The sequence below is a fragment of the Lynx rufus genome, unplaced genomic scaffold, assembly GCF_022079265.1.
Source record: "Lynx rufus isolate CCGP_SWC_20201006 ecotype Redwood Valley unplaced genomic scaffold, mLynRuf1.p SCAF_7, whole genome shotgun sequence".
Taxonomy (NCBI): Eukaryota; Metazoa; Chordata; class Mammalia; order Carnivora; family Felidae; genus Lynx; species Lynx rufus.
The window spans coordinates 117,947,838-117,971,375 of record NW_025814889.1 but is presented as its reverse complement, the minus strand read 5'-3'; the positions used below and the strand labels follow the sequence as shown (position 1 = coordinate 117,971,375).

At 35.6% G+C, this 23,538-nt stretch overlaps 1 protein-coding gene across 2 annotated transcripts in view; it reads right to left on the bottom strand.

Annotated features, from left to right (window-relative positions):
- Positions 1–4,498: 4,498 nt before the first annotated feature.
- NEDD1 (NEDD1 gamma-tubulin ring complex targeting factor) overlaps positions 4,499–23,538 on the bottom strand; it is a 47,533-nt gene continuing 28,493 nt past the window's right edge. For both annotated transcript variants that reach the window (XM_047065918.1, XM_047065919.1), the window contains exons 9-15: positions 19,585–19,713; positions 16,835–16,879; positions 15,735–15,937; positions 14,660–14,813; positions 13,596–13,752; positions 6,651–6,717; positions 4,499–6,183 (exon numbers count right to left, since the gene is read on the bottom strand). In XM_047065918.1, coding sequence (XP_046921874.1) covers positions 6,079–6,183; positions 6,651–6,717; positions 13,596–13,752; positions 14,660–14,813; positions 15,735–15,937; positions 16,835–16,879; positions 19,585–19,713 — 860 coding nt within the window. In that variant the 3' untranslated portion in view covers positions 4,499–6,078. The remainder of the gene's footprint in view (positions 6,184–6,650; positions 6,718–13,595; positions 13,753–14,659; positions 14,814–15,734; positions 15,938–16,834; positions 16,880–19,584; positions 19,714–23,538) is intronic.

The window sequence follows — 23,538 nt, the reverse complement described above, 5'->3', positions numbered from 1 at the left end:
GTCTCATTTAGAAAAGAACAACAGTTGCTCTTTGTTCAGAGAATACCAAACAAAAGAATGAGTTATCTGCCCTCACCCCCCCATCACACACACACACACACACACACACACACACACACACACACACAGAGTTTACAAACAGTGGTGAAGATGAGGCAGGATAACTGCAATAAACATTCCTCTTGAAGAACAATGGGAGGCTCTTAGCAGTTGTGAAATCCCACCGGGCAAATGTTGCTCTGTGGATGAAGAATGTGTCTTGATGAGGCCTGGGTTCTATTCCCTGGGAGTGCCTCCCCCATCCATAATTCTCTATTGTTTTTGACTCTGTTCTTTGAGATGTCTTTCCTTTTCATCCTCCTCCTCAACCACTTCTGAAAAAGGCTGGAAGATATGCCATTTTAACAACTTAAAAAATATTTTTGAAAAGCTTCAATCTCTTTTAGTCCTAGCTGGCAGTACTTTTGCTAATTCAGCTGTCTAAAACAATTTGTGATTTTCTGTGTATTTGATTCCACAGTCTACTCTGTGTGCCAAAAGCCAGAAGTCACACCCACAATTCTTTGCTAGACATGCTTTTCTCTCACTCTTAATTACTGCTACTAAGCACATTTGACTAATGTGGGACAATACTCTTAAGCTTCATAAATGCCCTTTTTCCAGTTGAAAAGGTATACTGTCAGGCTCTCCATTTTCTGTCTCAGTCTCTTTTATACAATTAAAAATTATTGAGGACTCCAAAGAGTTTACCTTAGAAAATCCTAAAGTACAAGAACGCACAATTACCCATTCCATTAAATACCAGGGCAATGATATTCACTTGTCATGTAACCTCTGGAAAACTCCACTGTGCTCATGAGAAAATAAGAGCAAAAAAGACATCTTAGTACTATTATGAAAATAATTTGATCTCATGGGACCCCAAAAGGACCTTGGAGATTCCCAGGGATCACCGAACCACATTTTGAGAATTCTTGGTCTAGACACCCTTTATTTCCCGAGGTTCATGACAGTTTCTATACATACCCACACCCTTGATTTTCCTACAAATAACATAAATCTAGGCATACAATATCTTTGTATCACCGTAGTCTTTAAGAGCTCCATTTATCTAAGATAAGAATGTGGAAATCGATACCTCAATACATAAAATAATTCTTTACTAGAAATATTTGAGATAAGAAAAAGTGATTATCTACAATACTAACTTGTCTGGCATTCTGTCAACTTCAACCACAAAATAGTATATCTAAACGACAGTAAGATTAGAACTCTGAAAAGATCTACAGAGTTGAAGAGACAAAAATTAAGAGGTCATGACTCGCTACGTAAGATAGACCTCAACGGAACCCCAAGGGTTTGGTTAAAACTCTGAAGGATTATACCACAAAAATAAGAATAAACCAGGGGCTTAAAACTCAACTTGTAATCACCTCATCCCTAACTGCCTGCAATAGTGAAAAATAAATCTCTGAAAGATAATAGCATTCAAAGACTCAGAGTATTTCTACAATTTTTTGTAACAATGTCAATCACTCAGTAAAGAAATATACACGACCAGAAGGCACAATGTGACCAAAAACGGAGAGAAATAAAATGGAAACAAATCCATAGGATATTCAGATATTAGAGTTATCAGACACAGACTTTAAAATGACTAAGATGAATACATTTAAGGAATTAAATTATAAGATTTCCACAGAGAATTAAAGAACTAATTGGAAATTCTAGACTGAAAAAATGAAACAGGTGATGTTAAATACTTACCAGATTAGGTACACAGTGAATTAGACATAGCTGAAGAGAAAAAGTTTCTGCTAAAATTTTTATTGGGATTGTACTGAATCTGTAAATCAACATGGAAAGAAATGACATTTAACAACACTGAGCCCTCCAATCTATGAATACGGCATCTGTTTATTTAGGTTTTCTCCCAGTAATGTTTTATAGAATTCAGTGTACAGGTCTTTCATAACTTATCAAATTTATACCTAAGTATGTCATATTTTTTGATGCTAGTATAAATAGCATTGATTTTTCATTTCATTTGTCAGTATATAGAAACTGAATTGATTTTCGTATATTGACCATGTATACAGTAACCTTGTTACTCACTTATTTTTAGAATCTTTGTATCCCATAGGTTTTCCATAGAGCCCAATATGTCAGTGTGAAGAGACTTTTACTTCTTCCTTTACAATTTTTCTTCTTCTTGTCTAAATGTCTTGGCGAGAAACTCCAACATAATGTTTAATAGAAGAGGATCATGGGCATCCTTGCTTTGTCTCTGATCTTGGGGAAAAGCATTTAGTCTTTCACCATTAAGTGCGAAGTTAGCTGCAGGTTTTTAAGATGCCCTTTACCAAGCTGAGGAAGTTCTCTTTTATTTTACTTTACCGAGAGTTTTTATTGGAAATGAATGTTGGATTTTGTCAAATGCCCTTTTTGTACTTACTTGAGATGATAACATGGTTTTCCTATGTTAGTCTGTTAATGAGTAAATTACATTAATTTTCTAATGTTAGCCCAAATTTGCATTACCATAAACTTCACTAGGTCATATATTATCCTTTTTACACCATGCTTAATTCAGATTGCTAACTTTTGTTTAGAACATTTGGATCTGTGTGTGATGACTATTGGTTTGTCGTTTCCTTGTGATTTGGGGATCAAAGGAATGCTGGCATCAAAGGAGTGGGGATTATCCCCTCTTCCATTTCCTGGGCTTATCTGTGGAGAATTGGATATTTTCCTCCTTACGTATTGTAGTTTTTTTAAAATTTATTTGTTATTTGTTTTTTGAGAGTGAGACAGAGAGCAAGCTGGGGAGGGGCAGAGAGAGAGAGGGAGACACAGAACCCAAAGCAGGCTCCAGGCTCTGAGCTCTCAGCACAGAATCTGATGTGGGGCTCAAACTCATGAACTGTGAGATCATGACCTGAGCTGAAGTTGGACGCTTAACTGACTGAGCCACCCAGGTGCCCCTCCTTCTTAAATATCTTTAAGAGTTCTAGCTAAATTTGGCTTTTTCTGTCAGAAATATCTGTACAATCTATAGTGCTATCATTTTTCTCACTCCTAATATTGGTAACTTGTCTTCTTTCCTCATCAGTCTAAGATTTATCAATTTTGTTGCTTTCAGAGAGTTAGCTTTCAGTTTCACTGACTTTCTCAATAGATTTTATTTTCTATTGCATTGATTTCTTCTCTAATCCTTTTTCCTTTCATTTGCTTATTTTGAGTTTCACTTGCTATTATTTTTCTAGGTTAAGGTGGAAGCTGAAGTTCTTGATTTGAATCCTTTCCTTTTCTAATATAGACATTTAATGATATAAATGTCCCTGTAAGTACTGCTTCAGCTGAATCCCATAAATTTTGATTGTTTTCGTTTGCATTAAGTTCAACGCACTTTCTTTTTATTTTTATATTTAAACCATTTATCTTTAAAGTAGATTTCATGGATTCAATATATAGTTGGATTAAAAAACTCAATCTGATCAGGGTAACTGACAATTTACACTTAATGTAATTATTGATATTGCTGTTTAAATCCACCATCCTACTGTTTTATTTTCTATTTGTCCCATTTATTGTTTCTTTTCTTCCTCTTTTGGATTGTTTTTTGTGGCTACATTTTATCATCTTTGTTGGCTTATTAATTATGACTTTTTTCTTTTTATGGTTGCATTAGGGTTTACAGAATACATTCTTAACTTATCAATCTACTTTCAAGTAATACTATACTATCTCACAGTTAGTGTAAGAATTTTAGAGTACTATACTTACGCTTCCCTCCTCCCATCCTGGATACTGTTGTCAAACATTTCACTTTACATATGTTAACCACACAACATCTTGTCATTATCTTGGCTTCAAATCATTAATTATCCTTTAAGGATAATCTAAAATGAAAAAAAGTCTTACATATGTTCACATATTTACCATTTTTGGTCCTCTTTGTTACTTTGCATAGAAATAGGTTTCTATCTGGGACCATTTTCCTTCCGACTAAAGGCATTCTTTAACATTTCCTATAAAGCAAGTCTGCTTATGATGAATTCTTTCAGCATTTTGGGGTCTGAAACAGTTTTGATTTCATTTTCATTACTGAAAGATATTTTCACTGATATAGAATTCAAAATTGAGTCTTCTTTCAGTAATTTAAAGATGTTACTCCACTGTCTCTAACATTCTTATCTTTGTTCCTCTGTGTCTCTTAACTTCAGCAGGCTTAAGAATTTTCCTTTGCCACAAGTTTTAAGGAATTTGATTCTGATGGGTTTTGAAATAAACCCATTGATATTTGACCCAGTTGATATTTGAAAACTGTCTCATATATTTTGTGTTTAAAAATTTTCAAATGGGTAACTCCAATCTCTATTATATTTTGGCCAGAGGCAACAGTTCAATTTCACGTTTCCCATTTTTACCATATAAAATTTTTATTTTTTATACTTAGCTTTTAAATTCCATGATAAAAATGTTTCATCTACACACATAAAGTTACTAGAATTGTTTTATTTATCCCACCTCTTTTAATACACATTATGTGCATTTATAGAAAAAGGCAATAGGAAAATATTAATGGATTTAAATACAGCATGTAGGCAAAACACACTTTTATGTTTTCTAAACCTGTTTGATAATGATATAGAAGGAAGCTTGTTACAAATCATAATGCTTTCAATAATCTGTCAGGAAAGAAAGATCATATTAGCACCCTTTTACATTTCAACACAAACGTATTCTCTGAGCCGCACTAGGAAAAAGTAATATTTCTGTTTTTATTTCTTGAAGTCATCATTAGTACGTTTACACTTATTAAATATATCCTCAAAATTTCCATCACTTGGGAAAACCATAAAGTTAGTAAGCTAGCTAGGTTTCTTTATTATTTTAGTAAATATTTTTATCTCCGAAGTCAAAATTGGGCAGGAGTGCTGTATACAAGGTACATAGCTTACATCTTTGGGACAGGAGACGATAAGAAGGTAAACAAGCCTGGAGCCCTCCTAATCTTATACAACTAACACTGTAGATCATGGCAGGTAGATGTACACATCCACCCATTCGCAAAGAGGTGTAAATTCTTTTGACAATGAACTTTCTAAATTTTACGGTAAGGTCAACAATAAAAAACATTACACACAGCACAGAAAGAATTAGAGAAAGTTAATGATATAAACCACAAAACAAAATAATCTACACTTCTCATTTGGAAGGGAAAAAAATAGGACTAATACTGTAATACTTAGCATCTAATATAAAATTTTCACTGATTATAAGTTGAATCATGTTGATTGAAACTTTACAGAGTAACTTTGCATTTTACTAATTCATAAGATAATCAGTAGATATGCAGCTCTAGTTGAGGCTTAAAAACCCCTAAACGTTTTCATAGGTAAAGTGAAATTAGCTACAAAATACAAAACAGGAGTAGAGATTTGTCAGAAGTACAAAACACTAACATAGATGCAATAGGTATATAATGTAATCTATGCAATTCAAAATTCCCAGAATTTTCTTATGAAATGTACAAGTAATAAATAATAGTCATACTTGACTTTATCAAGTTAACAAAATAATTACTAACCAACGTTCTGTTTTACTAGTCAATTGCTTAGAAACACCAATTGCCATTTTAAAATTATTTTCACCATAAAAATAGAAGGCATATCAAGCTCTTTAATCTTCAAACATCCAAAACAATTTGGAAGGCAATTATCAATCAAAAATATTATCTGTTAAAAAAAGGTAATTAAAAAACATACATAACCTATTTTTTTTTGCACAATTTTCTTTTCTTATGAAAAAGGGCACTTAGTGTGTAGCTAAAGCTTTCGGAAAATAAAGATACTGCTGACTTTCCTACTAGGCAGATGACATGTACAGTTCTTAATATAAAAATATAAATATTTTTGACAGAGAAGATGAAATAGTGGTTGGTGTAAAATCCCATCACCATTTTACTTGGAAAACACTTTTTTCCCCAAAGACCATAAAAACAATACTGATTCCATGCAGTTGTGTTGCCAGAAGCTTCTCCAATTACAAAACATTAAGGTATTCACTGAAATTTCAAAAGTGGGCCCGTAGTCTTTTGTTTTCTTCTCGTAGTCTTTCAATTTCAGCCACTAAACCTTCATTCACTGAGTATCTTTCCAGCAAAGAGTGCATTTCATTCTAGAAAAGGGGAAAATGCTTTTTAAATCATTGGTATTTCATTTATTTGGCAAGCTGTTTTACATACTTTCAGCTATCATCTCTGTCATGTTCAATTAACTACCTGAATGATATTTCTTGTACTTAACCATCCTTACTACTTTGTTAATATAAATGAAAGATCACTGGTGAAAGTTATATATTTGCAAGGCTTATATTTGTACATGTGGGAAGCTTTTAACTTAAATAAATAAATAAATAAATAAATAAATAAATAAATAAATAAAATGGCTGTGAAAAAGTAGCCTTAACTAAGTTAAAAAGAAGAGGGACCAGTTAAAGTCTATTTTACTTACTAAATTTCTAAAATTCCCTATTTATTTATTCTAGCAACTAGATATAATAAAGTAAAAATATATCACCCTTTAATGGACTCTTTTTAGATCCACAACTCTACACTTATTTAAAATAAAATATGTCATACATACCAATTGCATGTGAAACTGTTTAATCATCTCCACTTGTAAATTCACAATGTCCCTATGGCATGCTTCTCTAGGGAAGAATGTAAAATACTTGTTAGAATTACAATGGTTTTCCCAATTCTAGATCGTTCAAGAAAGTGGCTAACCTTTTCTCATTGTTTCAAATGATTGGATGTTAATAATAAAAATAATAATACCAACGTGTCTAGAATTTATTTACTATGTACTAGGCACTGTTTCTTGGAGAGAGAGAGAGAGAGGGCACATGAGCAGGGGAGAGGCAGAGAGAGAGAGGGAGAGAGGCTCTTAAGCAGGCTCCATGCTCAGCACAGAGCCCAACATGGAACTCAGTCTCACGGCCTTGGGATCATTACCTGAGCCAAAATCAAGAGTTGGACGCTCAATTGACTGAGCCACCCAAGCGCCCATTTCTTGTACTTTAAATGGAAGAACTCATTTAATCTTTACCATTAGGTGCAATTATTACCTCCATTTTACCAATTAAGGGACTGAGTCACGGAGCAGTTAAAACTATCCAATCAAACCACCAGTAAATGGTGGAACTAGTATATAAACCCAGGCTGTCTACCTCCAGAACTCTCATTGTACTACATTCCTTAATATGGAAATTATCATTAAAGAAAGACAGAGGTGGGGCACCTGGGTGGCTCAGTCGGTTGAGCATCCGACTTCGGTTCAGGTCACGATCCATTGCGGTCTATGAGTTCAAGCCCTGCGTCGGGCTCTGTGCTGACAGCTCAGAGCCTGGAGCCTGCTTCCCATTCTGTGTCTCCCTCTCTCTTTGCCCCTCCCCCGTTCATGCTCTGTCTCTGTCTCTCTGTGTCAAAAATATATAAACATTAAAAAAAATAAATGAAAAAATAAAAAAATACAGAGATTTATATTACAATGAAATACATACAGATAATTTACTAGGTTATAATGTTTTAATTATTAACAATGTTTTAGCTATTAAAAAAATATCTCCAGTAGAGTAGAAAATGGGTATTTGGGTGGTTATAATAGAGGTTACCCAATAAAATGCAATTAATTCAGGCCTACAAAAGAATACATGAAAATTATGAAGTATAATAATAAAAGGATCATTCAGTCACCCACTGCACAACTTATAAGCTAGAACATTAGCAAAATCATAGAAGCTTCCTATATGCTCTTCTCTGATTCCATCACTTATCTTAGGAGAAGCCCAAGAAAGAATTCACTCCTCTGATGAATTTTGTTTAAGCAAAGAAATAGTTTTTTAAAAAAAACAACAAACATCTGTCTAACATAGAATATACAGTCAATATATTTTCATTGTGCTTGTTTCTGAGTATTACAAAAATACCACATCCTACGTAGTACTAAGTAGTGCACATTTAAAAAATAACCCAGTACCATGTTTTCAACATTCATCTTCTATACATCTATAATTCACTGATTTCTGCTGGTGTATACATTCTCCTATCAACTGACATTTGGACTGTTTTCAAGATTTTACTGTTACAATGTTATAAGCAATCGTGCATGTATCTCTCAATCCACATGGCCAATTTCTATAGATGATAGATCCATGAGTAGATACGCTGAATTAAAGGTTATGATCCAGATGTATACTTGTTCAGTTTTACAAAACAATGCAAATTATTTTTTGAAGTGGTAATATCCGTGGACTTGCTCATCATCCGTGTGAGAGACTTCCTCTTGCTCTACGTCCGCATCAAGGCTTGGTCTTGCCAGACTCCGCACAACATTCTCCCATCTAATGGGTGTGCAATAGTGTCCCACTGCATTTTCAGTTCTCTGATTCACAGGATTGGACCTCTCACCTTGTGTTCATAGACCATTCCTCTTCTGTGAAATGCTTGCACAGGTCTTTTCATCTTGTTTTTCTATTGAATGTCTTTTTTTCTTATTTATTTCTCTTTACATAACCTGATTCTTTGTTGGTTATATGAATACTGCAGATAGATTTTTGTCCTGCCGCTTTGTTAATGGTATCTTGTGATGGACAGTCATCAATGTTCTCTAGTTACTGACCTATTAACACAATCAAATTTACCCACCTGCTTTTATAGGTAGTGCATCCTCTTATGTTTTGATAACTTCCCTACCCTGACGTCATATATAAACTCTCTTACAATGCCTAAAACTTTACCCTTTAAACTTTTACTCTGGGTGGAATTGATTTTTTTTTAATAGCTGGGAATAGGGATCTATGCTTTTCCTCTGTCATATATCACATTTCTATATATGCACAGGTTTTTCTCTGGTCTATGTGCTTCTTTGGGGCAGTTTGTCCACCCTGTGCTAATGCTACACTGTTTTAATTATAGCTTCATAACTAAGCTTATCATCTGACAAAAAAGTCCCCTTCAACCTTATTCTTCTCTGGAGTGTCTTGGTTATTCCTGGATCTTTTCTTCTTTCACATAAATTTTGAAATTATCCTATCATTGTCTTCCAAAAACCCAGATAGGATTTGATTATAATTTTACTCAATCTATAGACTAATTTAGAAGAACTGACATCTTCATAATATCTTTCCACTTATTTAAGTATTAATACTTTCTAATCAAATTTTAAATGTTTTTCTACAAAGATTTTTACCATCTTTGGTTAGATTTATTCCTAAGTACCTTACTTTTTTTCTTACAACTATACTTTAAAAATTCTCTCGGCTTTCTAATTATGACAAAAGCTTTATTAAAAACAAACAGAAAACACCAGAGAACCATGAAAATTGCTAGGATTAGAGAAGCCATGGTCTTATAAAGGAGGGAAGTCTAGTAGGTAAGCCCCACCTTCCCCCCTGCCTTTCCCTCTGGGGGATGTACTGATACTCCCGTGTGGGGAAAAGAAGCTGAAGGGAAAGCAGTGGCCTGGAGCTTGAGAGAGTCTCACTGGGTAGGGCTGTGCTAGGTTGGGAACAGTCAGGACAGCCAAGGCTTTAAGGTACCAGATCCTAGAAAAGGGGTACCTGCAGAAAAGTAAACCTAAAATTGCACCCTCCCCTTGAGACACCTGTTGACTCCTAAGCTATGCCTGTCCTGGGTTAGATGGCAGGAAATCAAACACAAAGTAGCAACTAGCGCAGAGGAAGATTTTGGTGACCTTGTGATGCTGGGGAAATGGAAGCTAAAGTACAGGACCCACCAAGGTAAAAAAGCCAAGTGAGACTCCAGACGAAATTCAGCTGACATCCCAGAAGGGCACAGACTAAACTGTAGGAATAGAGGCAAACCAGAAATAAACTAGCCCCAAGGAAACCTGAAAGCCAGCAAGAAATGGAACAAAGTGATCTTCTTGCTGGAAGAAATTTAAATCTTCTGAAAAGACAATAAAAATAGAGCCACAGACATCTGCTTAGGAGGTAATCTCTCCAACTCTGATGATGAGGTCAAGCCAGATAAACTATAAAATATACATGTTGAAATTCAACTTGAGAGTGCAAAGAACTCTAAATGCACCAAACTCTAGAAAACAAGAGACCCACAATTATTTTCATCCTCCACAGAGCAGTGGTGGGGAGACAGCAGCTGTTGACAGGGTAAGGAGAGCACGCTGAAATCTGTATAGATTTCTGGAGGCAAGTGAGGACTGGCTCAGCAGTTCAGAATCCCAAGGAGCCCTAGCCAAAAAGGAAGTCCCCATTCATGCACCAACAATGCACAGGCCTTCACTGAGGGCTTCTGGAAACAAGCAGGGGCAGAGCAGGGGGGCAGAGATGCACAAGGTCTGTGAAGACTAAGGGCAGCGGCCAGTGAGCCCTCTGAAGCACTCTAGGCCCTCGCGGAGAAGGCAGCCAGCCTCCAAAGCTGAGGGAGAACAGCTGACAGAACCCCTCCACACCTCGCCTCCCCTGTCCCTCCACCGTAAGTGCGGCTGCTCAAGACTTCCTGAAATCAGAACAAGTATATTTATAGAAATCCTCTGAGCCACTCTGGGTCCTGAGTCCCAAGCCAGGGCTGCCTTGGTTGACGGAGGGGCAGAAGAGTTGAGAGAGGCCCCGACTCACCCCTCCTCTCCAGGTGCAGGCATGCAAGGCAGGCTGAAAGCTGAAGGCAGGGCAGTGCTGTCTTGCTCAGTCTGCCCCAGCATAAGAGCTTTCTCCCTTTCCAGCACTGCTTTACTCACATTATATTCAAGTCACTTTACCCAGACAATTCTGCTGTCCTGCCACATATATACATTCCTGAAAAACCTCATATTCTTTAAAATTGTTGTGTTGAAAATAAGGTGACCCGATTTTTAAAAAAGTAGCCTGTGTGTGTGTACACACACAGGAGGACAAATACTGCATGATTCTACTTATATGAGATCTCTACAACAGTCAAATTCATGGAAGCAAAGAACAGAATTGTGGGCATCAGAGGTTGGAAAGAAAGGGAAACAGGAAGTTTCCAAACACAAATATGAAAGGTCAGTTACACAAAATGAGTAAGTTCTAGAGATCTGCCGTACAACATTGTGCCTATAGTTTGCAATACTGTATTACACAGTTAAAATGTTTTTATCCATTTTTGAGAGACAGAGAAAAAGAAAGAGAGAGAGAGAGAGAGAGATGGGGAGGGGCAGAGAGATAGAGAGAGAGAATCCTATGCAGGCTCTGCATTGTCAGCATGGAGCCTGATGTGGCGCTCAAACTCATGAACTGTGAGATCATGATCTGAGCTGATGTTAGACGCTTAACTGAATAAGCCACTCAGGTGTGTCTATACTCAGGTGCCTCTTTCTTAAGAAGGCAGATCTCATTGCAAGTGTTCTTACCACAATAAAACTAAAACAAAGAAAAAGGAAAAAGAAAGAAGAAAGAAGAAAGAAAATAACAGGACTTAAGGAAAATGGATTGGAGCAGATTACTCAAAACTTAATTTTTTTTAATCTTTATTTATTTTTGAGAGAGAGAGAGAGAAAAAGAGAGTGTGAGCAGGGGAGGGGCAGAGAGAAGGAGTCACAGAATCCAAGGCAGGCTCCAAGCTCTGAGCTGTCAGCACAGAGCCTGACATGGGGCTCGAAACACAAACCGCGAGATCATGACCTGAGCCGAAGTCAGACGCTCAACCGACTGAGCCACCCAGGAGCCCCCAGATTACTCAAAATCCATGCAACTTTGTAACAAAAACAATTAAACCCTAATAAAAATACCAGCATAGTTTAAATATTGAATAATCAAAGACTTTACCTTAAAAAAAGTGATGGCCACTTGATAAAAGGGTAAGAAAAAAAGAGAAAGGATTGGGGTCATCAAACATGGAGGCAAGGATAAAATACCCAAAGATGGGGGATAATCACAAAGTAAGTCCTTCCTAACACAGAGCCCACAGCCAAACCAGGTTAAGAGAAAGAGTATAGGGAGAGACAGCACTGATAGGTGGTTCGCTGCCTTCAGCTATGTTCATGTACTTGGTTTTAGTAGCCTTTACATGAACCAGCAAAATTTCCTCATCATATTGTCATCACTGTCCCATTTATCAATCACAAATGAATTAATTTACATTAATTAACACAACACATTGTACCTACCCCATTTAAACTACAAGGCCTTTGTGGGCAGATCATTCATTTTTGTACCCTTAGTATCCAGTACATATTCTAGGCACGTTGTAAATGTCAAAAATGATGATTTTCCTTTAAAAATGTATGTGTTACCATTTAAAAATATTTTTTTTCAAAAACCTTTTAACATTAAAAAGAAACATGCACCAACAAAAACTATATATCTTCTCTAATATTCTTGCTCAAGACATTCCAAATCAGAGGTAGAATACTAACTATATAGGTCCTAAATGGGGGGGGCGGGGGGGCGGGGGGGGCAGGGGGGCGGGGTGGGGGGGGAACACAAAAGATTCTAATAACTGAAAATAGTTTCTGATATATATTGTGATGATAGGTAAAAGGAAGTAACACTGTAGAACACATTCTTATAGTGTTCAAAATTCAAAGGATAAGACAACGATAGATCCAAGCAAAAAAACTTTTAATTCACTCTTACATTCTGATATTTTCCGTTTGAAAATATTCAGGGGGCGCCTGGGGTGGCTCAGTCAGTCAAGCATCTGACTCTTGATTTTGGCTCAGGTAATGATCTCACAGTTTGTGGGGTCGAGCCCCATCTATGAGCAGAGCCTGCTTAAGATTCTCTTGCTCCCTCTCTCTCTACCTCTCCCCTATGCATGCGCTCTCTTTCCCTCTCTCTCTCAAACATAAATAAATAAACCTAAAAAAAAAAAAACGAAAAATTCAGAATTCCTTTAAAAAATTCTTTCTCTACTATATTAGTACACATAACATACTTAATAGGTGATTTATAAAAATTGCAAGTAAGAATATCATTTGACCTTACCAGAATCTGTCCATACTTTTTAATGTTTATTTTTTGAGAGAGAGAGAGACAGAGCGAGCACATGGGTGCAAGTAGGGGAGGGGCAGAGAGAGAGGGGGACAGAGGATCTGAAGGGGGCTCTGTGCTGACAGCAGAGAGCCCAATACAGGGCTCCAACTCATGAACCATGAGATCATGACCAGAGCTGAAGTCAACGCTTAACCAACTGAGTCACCCCGGCACCCCTGTCCACATTTTGATGATAAAAAAAATCCATGATGGCAGCTTGCCTGCTACACTGCCTTGCCAAGTCATCTAATAATTGCCATAGGTAAATATACATTTTCCTGGCTGACAGTCAATAAATTCAGTACAGCAAGATCAACAAAACTCATCATGTTTTGTATGGTTTTATGGACCCTAAAACCTGGGCAAAAGTAGCAACCACCAAAATTATTTATAGTTTTGGTTTTATACCCAATAAAAACAGCCACTTAATGTCTAAATAGAAAGAGAAACTTCTCAATTACTACCTGAAAATTGAAAATAGTTTCTGATATATATTGTGATGATAGGTAAAAGGAAGTAACATTGTAGAACACATTCTTATAGTGACTTCTTACCTGAAGTCATCCAATGTCTCCTGTATCATATTCTGAATAAACCGGATTTGAACGGATGTCAATGGTGCATTTGGCCGATTATTTCCAATGGTATCAGCTATTTTTTCTGATAGTGAACTGGCAACTCCAGCAGTGACAGAGGATGCTATCTTTGGATCTAAAATAAAAAATGGAGAAAATATTAATAGTCAGCTTAAACTAAGAGATATCAAACATTTGTAAATAAGATTTGGCACGAGAAGACTAGAAAAACAGGTAAAGAACAGCATTCCTGTGACATTTAGAAAAACTCACTGTCTGGAATACAAATCTTAGAAACTTTCTAGGACATTATTTCTAATACCCATTTATCTATCTATATGAACTGCCAACTGTCTAATATAATAACATATGACAGAGGGATTAATCTTGAAGAATCTCGGAACCATTTCCTCTTACAAAAGATGAATGTGACATGTTGCACCACAAACTAGATAAACCAAGACTATTAAACATAAACAGAGGGAATACAGAAGTAAAGTACTGCTACAAGCAAAGCCCCAGAGTTTACGCTAATACGTCCACAGAAACCTTAAAGTGAAATATATCTAAATAAGAGTTTCTTCCATACAAAGAGTTGTTTTCTATAGATAACTATTATAAATGAAACAAATACTCCATTAAATGTGATCAAGTTTTTAGGATCTATGGCATGAACCCCACATTAATATGGAATACGGCTTTAATATGGAAGGGGACAAAAAGACAATTCCAGGTAGTTAATGACTCATTTCCAAAGGGTCCTATGTTATATTCCTATTTGTACCATATTAGATCAAGACCCTTACATATTAGATTGAAAATAAAATTCAGACCAAAGGAGTATCGAATCAGGTTGCTGAGTTTAACCATTCATATGCATGTCACTGTCCTCTAGTAAGAATCACAGTAGAAAAGTGTTGTAAATTTTAAACTTCTTTACCTTTCTTACCCTATGATCACTCTATTTATTTATCCTTTTCAAGTTAACTAGAGGGAGTTTTCAACCTAACACTTTCAAACATCAGGGAGTTTTATGTACTTACTTGGAGTTGAGGATCCATTGACCGGGGGTTCATATATTAACTGGGCTTCGATTTCTTTCTCTGGTTTTTCAAATTTCTCAGGACTTCTTGTTTGGTTAGATGGTGGAGAGGTATTCAGATTTCCAGTTTCAGCACCAGGGATCAACTTTGCAAACTTCACATTGAAAATAAAAAAATTCATATATAAATTTTGGTTTTACCCTTATTATACATATAATTTATACCTACTTATCTTTTTTTCTAGTAGGTAGGGTCAGGAAAATGAAAAATAAGAGGGATATAGAAGAAGAAAAAGAATTGCTACAACTAGTGGTAAAATAAATCCTGTCCACGAATCAAAAACAATTTCAATGAGAACATGATGGGGAAGAGCTCACTTACTAAGCATCTGCTGTTGAGTATCTTTAAAATGGTAATCACAGGCAAAAAACAAACAAACAAACAAACAAAAAACAACCAGACTCTCACATGGTAACTAGTCAGAAATATTTGAGAAGTCAAAAGACATTTTTGTACTTCTTCAATATCTTTCCAGTATCATCCTAAAAAAATCAATATGAAAATAAACAGACATACTATAGAACAGACTCACCCTTTCTGGTCACATTTGATCATTTTAAGCCCTTATGTAGCAAATTAACTTCTATTTTGGATACTGTATCAGAGCAGAAGATAATAAGGATCTATTATATTCTTAGCTCCACCCCTTTGCTCTAAGACTTAGGGTAAATGACTTGACTACCAATTGGTGCTTTCTGCAGCAATGGAAATAAATTCTAAAAAACTCAGGTATAAACTATTCTTAGACAGTCAAGTATTTTGTCATAGAAAAAAACAGTTTAAGTTTACGTCTGCTTTTACCTCCAAAGTTTTCAAAGACAGATTTCAAAAGCATCCTTTAGTTTTTAACACATGACATCAAGATTCAAGAATATTTTTCTAGCTGGTAGGTGCACAGCACTGTTAGTAATCAGGACACATCCCTGGCAGCTGCCCGCTTTCTGTCTAGTGATGAGCTTCCTTATGCTACTGACAAATCCACACAGCGAGTTCAGTACCGTTTTCAGGCAGATACCTGTTTGAAGGAGTCCTTAGGTTCCTGTTTTCCCAGATATATTTTCTTAGATTCAGCTGTCAGATCATGATTTTCATTTTCTTCTTTCCCTGGAGATCCCATAAAAACGTTAAGAGGACTAGAATGCAATACTGAAGTGCTTGACGTTCCTGGGTTTTTTCTTGGAGGAAAGACTGAGTTCAATTGTGGTAGAAAGTCAAGGCCTGAAAAACAGGAGAAAAAAGCTATTTGCATATGATTTTCTCCAATCTTGAATATTTAAGAAAAGCACTTAATACGACAGACAGGTTAATATGGTAGAAAGACATGCGATTTGGATTCAGAAGACAGGTTCATTTGTCAGCTCTAGCCCTTATTTGATGTACACAAAATCTTGGGCAAAAACTGTAAAACTCTTGTTTCCTGATCGGTAAATGTGATGCTGACATCCATCTGCCTCAGTACTAAGGCTTAAAAGAGATATTATACGTAAAAATACTTTGAAAATCACAAAGCCCAATTAATGTTTTAGTCAATATTATTAGTTTTTGATAACTGAAAATTGTTAATTTAGTATATATCTGCAGCATATCTTGATAGGCAGCCTCTAAGATGGCTCCGAATGATCCCTGCCTTCTGGCAAGGATCCATGCCCTCGAGTAATTCCCTCCCTTTGAATGTGGGCTGAACCTAGAAACTTGCCTCCGAAGAAGAGAATACAGCAAGAATGGTGGGGTGTCGCTTCCAAGATTAGGTTACAAACACGCCGCAGCTTTCATTTTGAGGGCCCTCTCTCACTGTCTTGCTCACCAGCTCTGAGGGAAGCCGGCTGCCATGTTGTCAGGTGCCCTGTAAGAGGCCCACATGGGAAGGACTGGTATATTCTGCTAGTAGGCACATGAATGATCATGCAAGTAGATCCGTGCCCAGTCAACCCTGGAGATGACTGCAGCCCTGTTGATATCCTGATCAAACTAAGCCATGCTCAGATTTTTAACCCACAATTATGAGGTGATAAATATTCTCTTAAGCTTCAATGTGTTGGGGTAATTTGTTACACATGAATAGATAACACAACACCATTTTTAATTTTCATAAAAATACTTCTCAGTAGTTCTTACCATCTTTGCCTATGGACTCATCACCTCCCTTGTTAACCACAGCATCTATAATAAAATTAGAAAATCAAATTTTTTAAATTGTGAAAAAGAAGCCATAGCAAATTATTTATTCTCCAAAGAGTTCGATTTCAAAAAGGAAAAGTTACAGTTGGGACTCATATAAACTTCCCTTTTCACTCTTTTACCTTCATGCAGAGCAGCAAGTATGAAAAGTAATTCTACGGTATAGGGTTGTTTAATGAGACAGCAAGGTATATGAGAAACGCATTGCAGCAGGCTCCAGAAATCTACAATCCAGTCCTGCCTATACCATTCAATAGCTCTATGACCTTAGACAAGCTTTTTATACAATTAGCTTTAGTTTCTGCAACTATATAATGAAGATAATGTCTGGACCACCTCACAAAATTGTTTTGAGGATCAAGTGAAACAATGTGAAACTATTTTGCAATACAATGATATAAAAAAATTAAGTTTCCATTAATGTTTTAATGACAGAATATGTATAAGAAAATTCCAATACTGTAATACTATTCATTTACCAATTAATATCCAAAAGTTGTTCAACTCCATTTTAGCTAATTAATAGAAAAATGGGCAAAAGTCATAAAAAATTCACCAAAAATTCAAATGGCCAATAAATTATCATATATGATTATCACAGTAATAGGACTATCATCCATCCATCCATCTGCATGTGTGTATATATACCTACTAATTGTACAAAAAACATACACTTTATTTTATTTATTTATTTTTATTATTTTACACAGCCTTCACACCCAGTACAGGGCCTGAACGCTCAGAACCCTGAGATCAAGAGTCAGATGCTTACCCAACTGAGCCACCCATGCACTACCCCTTTTTTATTTTACACATATATTTTAAGAAATTATTAGTTTCCCTTAATAAAAGCAGAAATATTCTTACTCAAAAGATGAAGACATTAAGGCAAACAGATTAAGTAGAGTTGAATTCTTGAGATCAAAACACAAGTCTCTTGACAATGAAAATCAGTAGTATATTTATTATCCATGTTTTTTTCTTATTAATGATATGAAAGTCTAATAAATGAAGGGCATAAGGTTCAAATTCTAATCATATTTTTAAAAAGTAAAGAAGAATTTCTATCCTTTATTCATTTCTCTTAAAAACCATTAAAGAGAATTTCATTTATAACTCAAACACTTTCAAAAAGCCCCTTCCTACATTCTTCAATTCAAAAGTTACCCCAGGGGTTCTCATAAGCCAAAGCTCCCCAGATGGTTACTAACCTCCAAAACCTTTCTCAACTCCAGCCCATGCCATTCTACTCTCCTTTGCCCACATCTGTCCTGTCTTTATTCTTTAACTATGTAGTCTGACCTCTCTTCATCCTGAAAGAAAGGAATCCTTTCTCTTTCATTAGGTGGAAGACAGGGAAATCTGACCTGGCAAATAGTCATTTTCAGGGCATGGTAAGGCATAAAGCACTAAGTAATTCTGTGCCATCACACATGTACTTTATTTTTTTTAAGATATTTATTTTTTTAATGTTTATTTATTTTTGAGAGAGAGAGAGAGAGAGAGAGAGAGAAGTGTGGAGAAAGGGAGACACAGAATCAGAAGCAGGCTCCAGGCTCTAAGCTGTCAGCACAGAGCCCAAGACAGGGCTCAAAGTCACGAGCCTGAGATCACAAACTAAGCTGAAGTTGGACATTTAACCAACTGAGCCACCCAGGCACTCCTATTTATTCTAATTATGAAATTAATTGTAGAAAATTTGGAAAGTAGATAATTTTAAAGAAAAAATGAAACTCTATAAGATCAAGAGTGGATGTAACAATTTAAACACTGCTACTGCTGACATTTAGGTTTGCTCCAGAGTTTCAATACCATTAACAGTAAACATACAAATCTTTGTAGGATACTGTGAATATGTTATTAGGTAAATTTATAGAAATAGAATTAACAGGCCAAAAGGTATGAATATTTAAGCATGCCAAATTATGCTCTAGAAATTTACCCATATTGTTGATAATACTGCTGTTAGCAGTGAGACTATCCCATTAATGAAAACAGTATGAACATCAGTACCAAAAAAACACATCCAAATAATGTGCCCGGTTCATACAGTATGAACAACAATGATATATGTTTCTATATATCAAAATGACAAGTTTTTTATGTTTTTATTTTCTTTTTAATGGCAACATCTCCTAGCAATGGGGAGAGGAGGGAGGGAGGGAAGGAAGGAAGTAGAGAGAGAGACTGTGTGTGTGTGTGTGTGTGCGTGTGTGTGTGTGTAGTACTTTCACACATAGTGTAAAAGATGAGGCAATCTATCACCTAGCCATATTTCTTCATGAAAACAATGAATAAATAACAATTAGATACTAATAATAAAAAACAACTTTTTTAGGTTAAAAGGTATTTTTTGCCTATCAAAATATCTAAGAATTTAAGATTTATTAGAAACTAAAAAACTGCTTATGGAGGCAAAATTTCCTTTAAGACACTTCTGTGGAAATTAAAATGCTAACTTGAGAGCTATTTGCATAGTTCCCATGTGAAAATGACAAGCGTATACTTTAGAATGGTAACATCTGAAATATCAGGGCAAAGGAAAAGATACCACCCCAGGGACTGAGAAAATTAGCAACTGTCATGAACAGAAACAGACTGAAGCTATTACCCACATCTTTTAGCGAGACTAAAAATGTAATGACTGCCAGCAAGAGAACATGATCCTCTGATCTGAAAAGACTTACCATCTCTGATCGGTGAAAACATGTCACCTAAACTACTTTTTCCAGTATCATCAAAGCTGAAGAAATCCTGATTTTTCCCACTGTCCGTTTCCTTAGATATAATATCAGTGTTTATGCTTCGAGGCAAACCTTATAGGAAAATTAGATATAAAAATAAATGTTACTAGAGCCAAAAAAAAATTTATCATCAGAAGCTCAGTTCTAAAAATTAATGCATTACCATATCACTGGTAATATTACAACTATGAGCATCAGGAAAACAAAATAATATAACAACAGCTCAGTTAACCATGATTTTCATGTAATGAAGGGCTCCTCAAAAGCAAATAATCTATTCATTTACATAATACCATCTTATTTTAGCCTTTTTGATGAAATTTTTCTAAAATAATTTATATACTTTGCTACCCTCTGAAACAGTGTACTGAACACAACCAACTTCTATTAGAACAGACTCACTTTTATGATCATCTATAAATGATTAAAGAAGTCTATAAAGCATTTAGCATGATGCCTGACACAGAGCAGATTCAAGTAATGTTAGTTCCTTTCCCTAACAGTAAATGGATCTCTTTATGCCCTCTTCTGTCTTTTCCTTCACTAACAGTGGAACCTTAACATGCTCTCGGTATTATCGACCTCAAATGACTTCACTAGCCTCAGGATAGTTTACTAGAAGGAAGGAAACCAGAATACTAAACTCATAAAGAATAGCATAGCAGACAATAATAAAGAGCCACATGGTTTTGTTTTCCCTGCCAGTATATAATGCAAGGGATTAGGGCAGGGACTTTGGAAGAGGAACTCTGTGAGCTCAGTAGCTTCTTGCTCATTTCTGGGTTGAGGACTGAGTTCTAGAAATTCGAGACCTGTGATGAAAATCTGGTGTTTTAATTGGTAGCATGTTACTGTATTACACTATCATTTAAGTAGTGTTTTATTTGCTATCTTGGTCCCAAGATCCTGAAAAGCTAGGATAAAAAGAAAGAACAGCCAGCATATCCAAAAATGTCCAAGTCTCGCAAATGAAATAAACTTTTAAAATAGTACCTGATAGAAAGTTAAAATATTACTGAACATTTGTACACCACTATCACTGAAGTGTTTACACCAAGAGTTGAATTGTTCTAAAGAAGAAATTTTCTCTTCTTCTTCTAGGTCGTTAAACATTATGAATGCATAACTCTAGCCTCTGGAACTTTAGGAAACAGAAGTTTAGTAGCATTTGGAAGTAGTGCTAAAGCCTTATGTTTTTACTTCTTAAATGGCTGTTTCCTACTGAAAGTGAGCACTAGCAATAAATCTGCAGAGGTTCTTTATTCTTTTTTAATTTTTTTAAATGTTTTTTATTTATTTTTGAGACAGAGAGAGACAGAGCATGAGCAGGGGAGGGGCAGAGAGAGAGGGAGACACAGAATCTGAAGCAGGTGCTCCAGGCTCTGAGCTGTCAGCACAGAGCTCGACGCGGGGCTTGAACCCACGGACCGTGAGATCATGACCTGAGTCAAAGTCGGACGCTCAACCAACTGAGCCACCCAGGCGACCCGAGGTTCTTTATTTTTTATAAGTTTTTATTTAAATTACAGTTGGTTAACATACAGTATAATATTAGTTTCAGGTGTACAATATAATGAGTCAACACTTCCATACAAGACCCAGTGCTCATCACAACAAGTGCCCTCCTTAATCCTCATCACCTATTTCACCTATCCTCGACCCACCTCCCCTCTGGTAACAGTTTGTTCTCTAGAGTTAAGAAAAAGCAAAGCTGGAAGCAACACAATTCCAGACTTCAAGTTCTACAAGGCTGTAGTGATCAAAACAGTATGGTAGTGGCACAAAAATAGATACACAGATCAATGGAACAGAATAGAAATCCCACAAAGGAACTATATGGTCAATTAATCTTCAACAAAACAGAAAAGAAAATCTAGTGGGAAAAAGACAGTCTCTTCAACAAATGATGTTGGGAAAACTGGACAGCAACATGTGGAAGAATGAAAGTGGACCACTTTCTTACACCATACACTTAACTCAAAATGGATTAAAGACCTAAAAGTGAGACATGAAACCATTAAAATCTCAGAGGAGAACACAGGCAGTAACCTCTTTGACACGACTCACAGCAACTTCCTTCTAGATATGCCACCTGAGGAAACAAAAGCAAAAGTAAACTACTGGGGCTTCATCAAAATCAAAATCTTCTGCACAGCAAAGGAAACAATCAACAATACTAAAAGGCAACCTACGGAATGGGAGAAGATATCTGCAAATGACATATCTGATAAAGGGTTAGTATCCAAAATCTGTAAAGAACTTCTAAAACTCGACACTCAAAAAACAAATAATCCAACTAAGAATGGGTGGAAGACATGAATAGACATTTCTCCAAAGAAGACATGCAGATGACCAACAGACACATGAAAAGATGCTCAACATCACTGATCATCAGAGAAAGATGAATCAAAACTACAATGAGACATCACCTCACACCGGTCAGAATGGCTAAAATCAACAACACAAGAAACAACTGGTATTGGTGAAGATGTGGAGAAAGGGGAACCCTCTTGCACTGTTGGTGGGAATGCACTGGTTGGCGCCTTTAGTAGAGCAACATGAACTTTTTTCAAATCTCAGACTCATTTTAGGGAGTTTAAAATAATAGTAATAGTAATGATGAAAACTGTGATGACAGTATTAGTAAAACCATAATTTACTGAGAGCCTACTGTGTGCCTACTGATATATTTTCTCTGGTTTTCATAATATCGCTAAAAGTTAAATATTATCTATGGAAGAAAAAATAAGACTCAAAGTGGTTAAAAAACTGCCCAAAGTCATCCTAGTAGGAAGTCACAGACCCAAGACTTATGTCTAACAAACTCTCTGTTTCAGAGCGGGGAAACGTACATGTATGTGTATGTAAGAGAGAGCAAACGATGAAGCAAATGTGGCAAAATTTATAAAACAGTGAATCTGCTGAAGAGTATACTAGAGCTCAGGAGTTCTTTATACTATTTTTTAAAATTTTCTATAAGTTTGCAATTATTTCAAAATAAAATTAATAAATAAAAGTTTCTAACTCTTTGTGGGTACAGGGCAAACATTCATTTTGTCAGAAACTTTGCTAATCAGCCAAGAGTTATCATTAATCAGTGACCCTGCAGACCCAAGTCTTGCATTGCCTAATTAATGCTGTCATCGTTACATGAGTTTCCTTATTAAAAACTAAATGAATAACAGTGAGATTTCATAAAGCTCAGAGTAAATGAGAGAAACTTTATTTTATTTAATTCTGGAAATATGAACAAAATCAGTAATAATAAAATTATCTTTGAAAATAGTGACAATTTTCATAATATAGTTAATTCAACATCTTGGCAAACATTACTCAAAGTTATATTTCAAACTTAATTTCTTCTTCTAAGTATATAGCAATAATATTTGCTTCCAGGAGTTCTTAAATAAGAACTAATTATTTTTTTATATAATATGTAATGACTTTTATGTAAGGATGATGTAGATATTAACAGAAAATTTATAATGAATATATATACTATTTTTTTAAAAAAGCTATTCCATACTATCAAGGCTAACAAAGTTTTGCTTCTACTTGAAAATCATAAACTCATGCTGAGAAGGTACCAACCAATACTTGTGTCCAAGTTAAGTATTTGTCCTGAAACCTTAAAAAGACATGGATACATCCATTTCTAATGAGACTAGTTTGGAAACAGAGTGGTATATATACCATGCAGGCTTTTAAAAAATATGTTGTAAGGTGATAGTATAGCATAACTTAAAATAAAAAAAAAAAAACGTTTTCAGGAATTGAGAGAAAAAGAATATTCTCTATAGTAAACAGGGAAGCTTATCATCATATTACACCTTCACAAAGTCTAAATGAATTTTTTAAGAACCATTTTATCAATATGATTATTGGAATAGAAGAAAT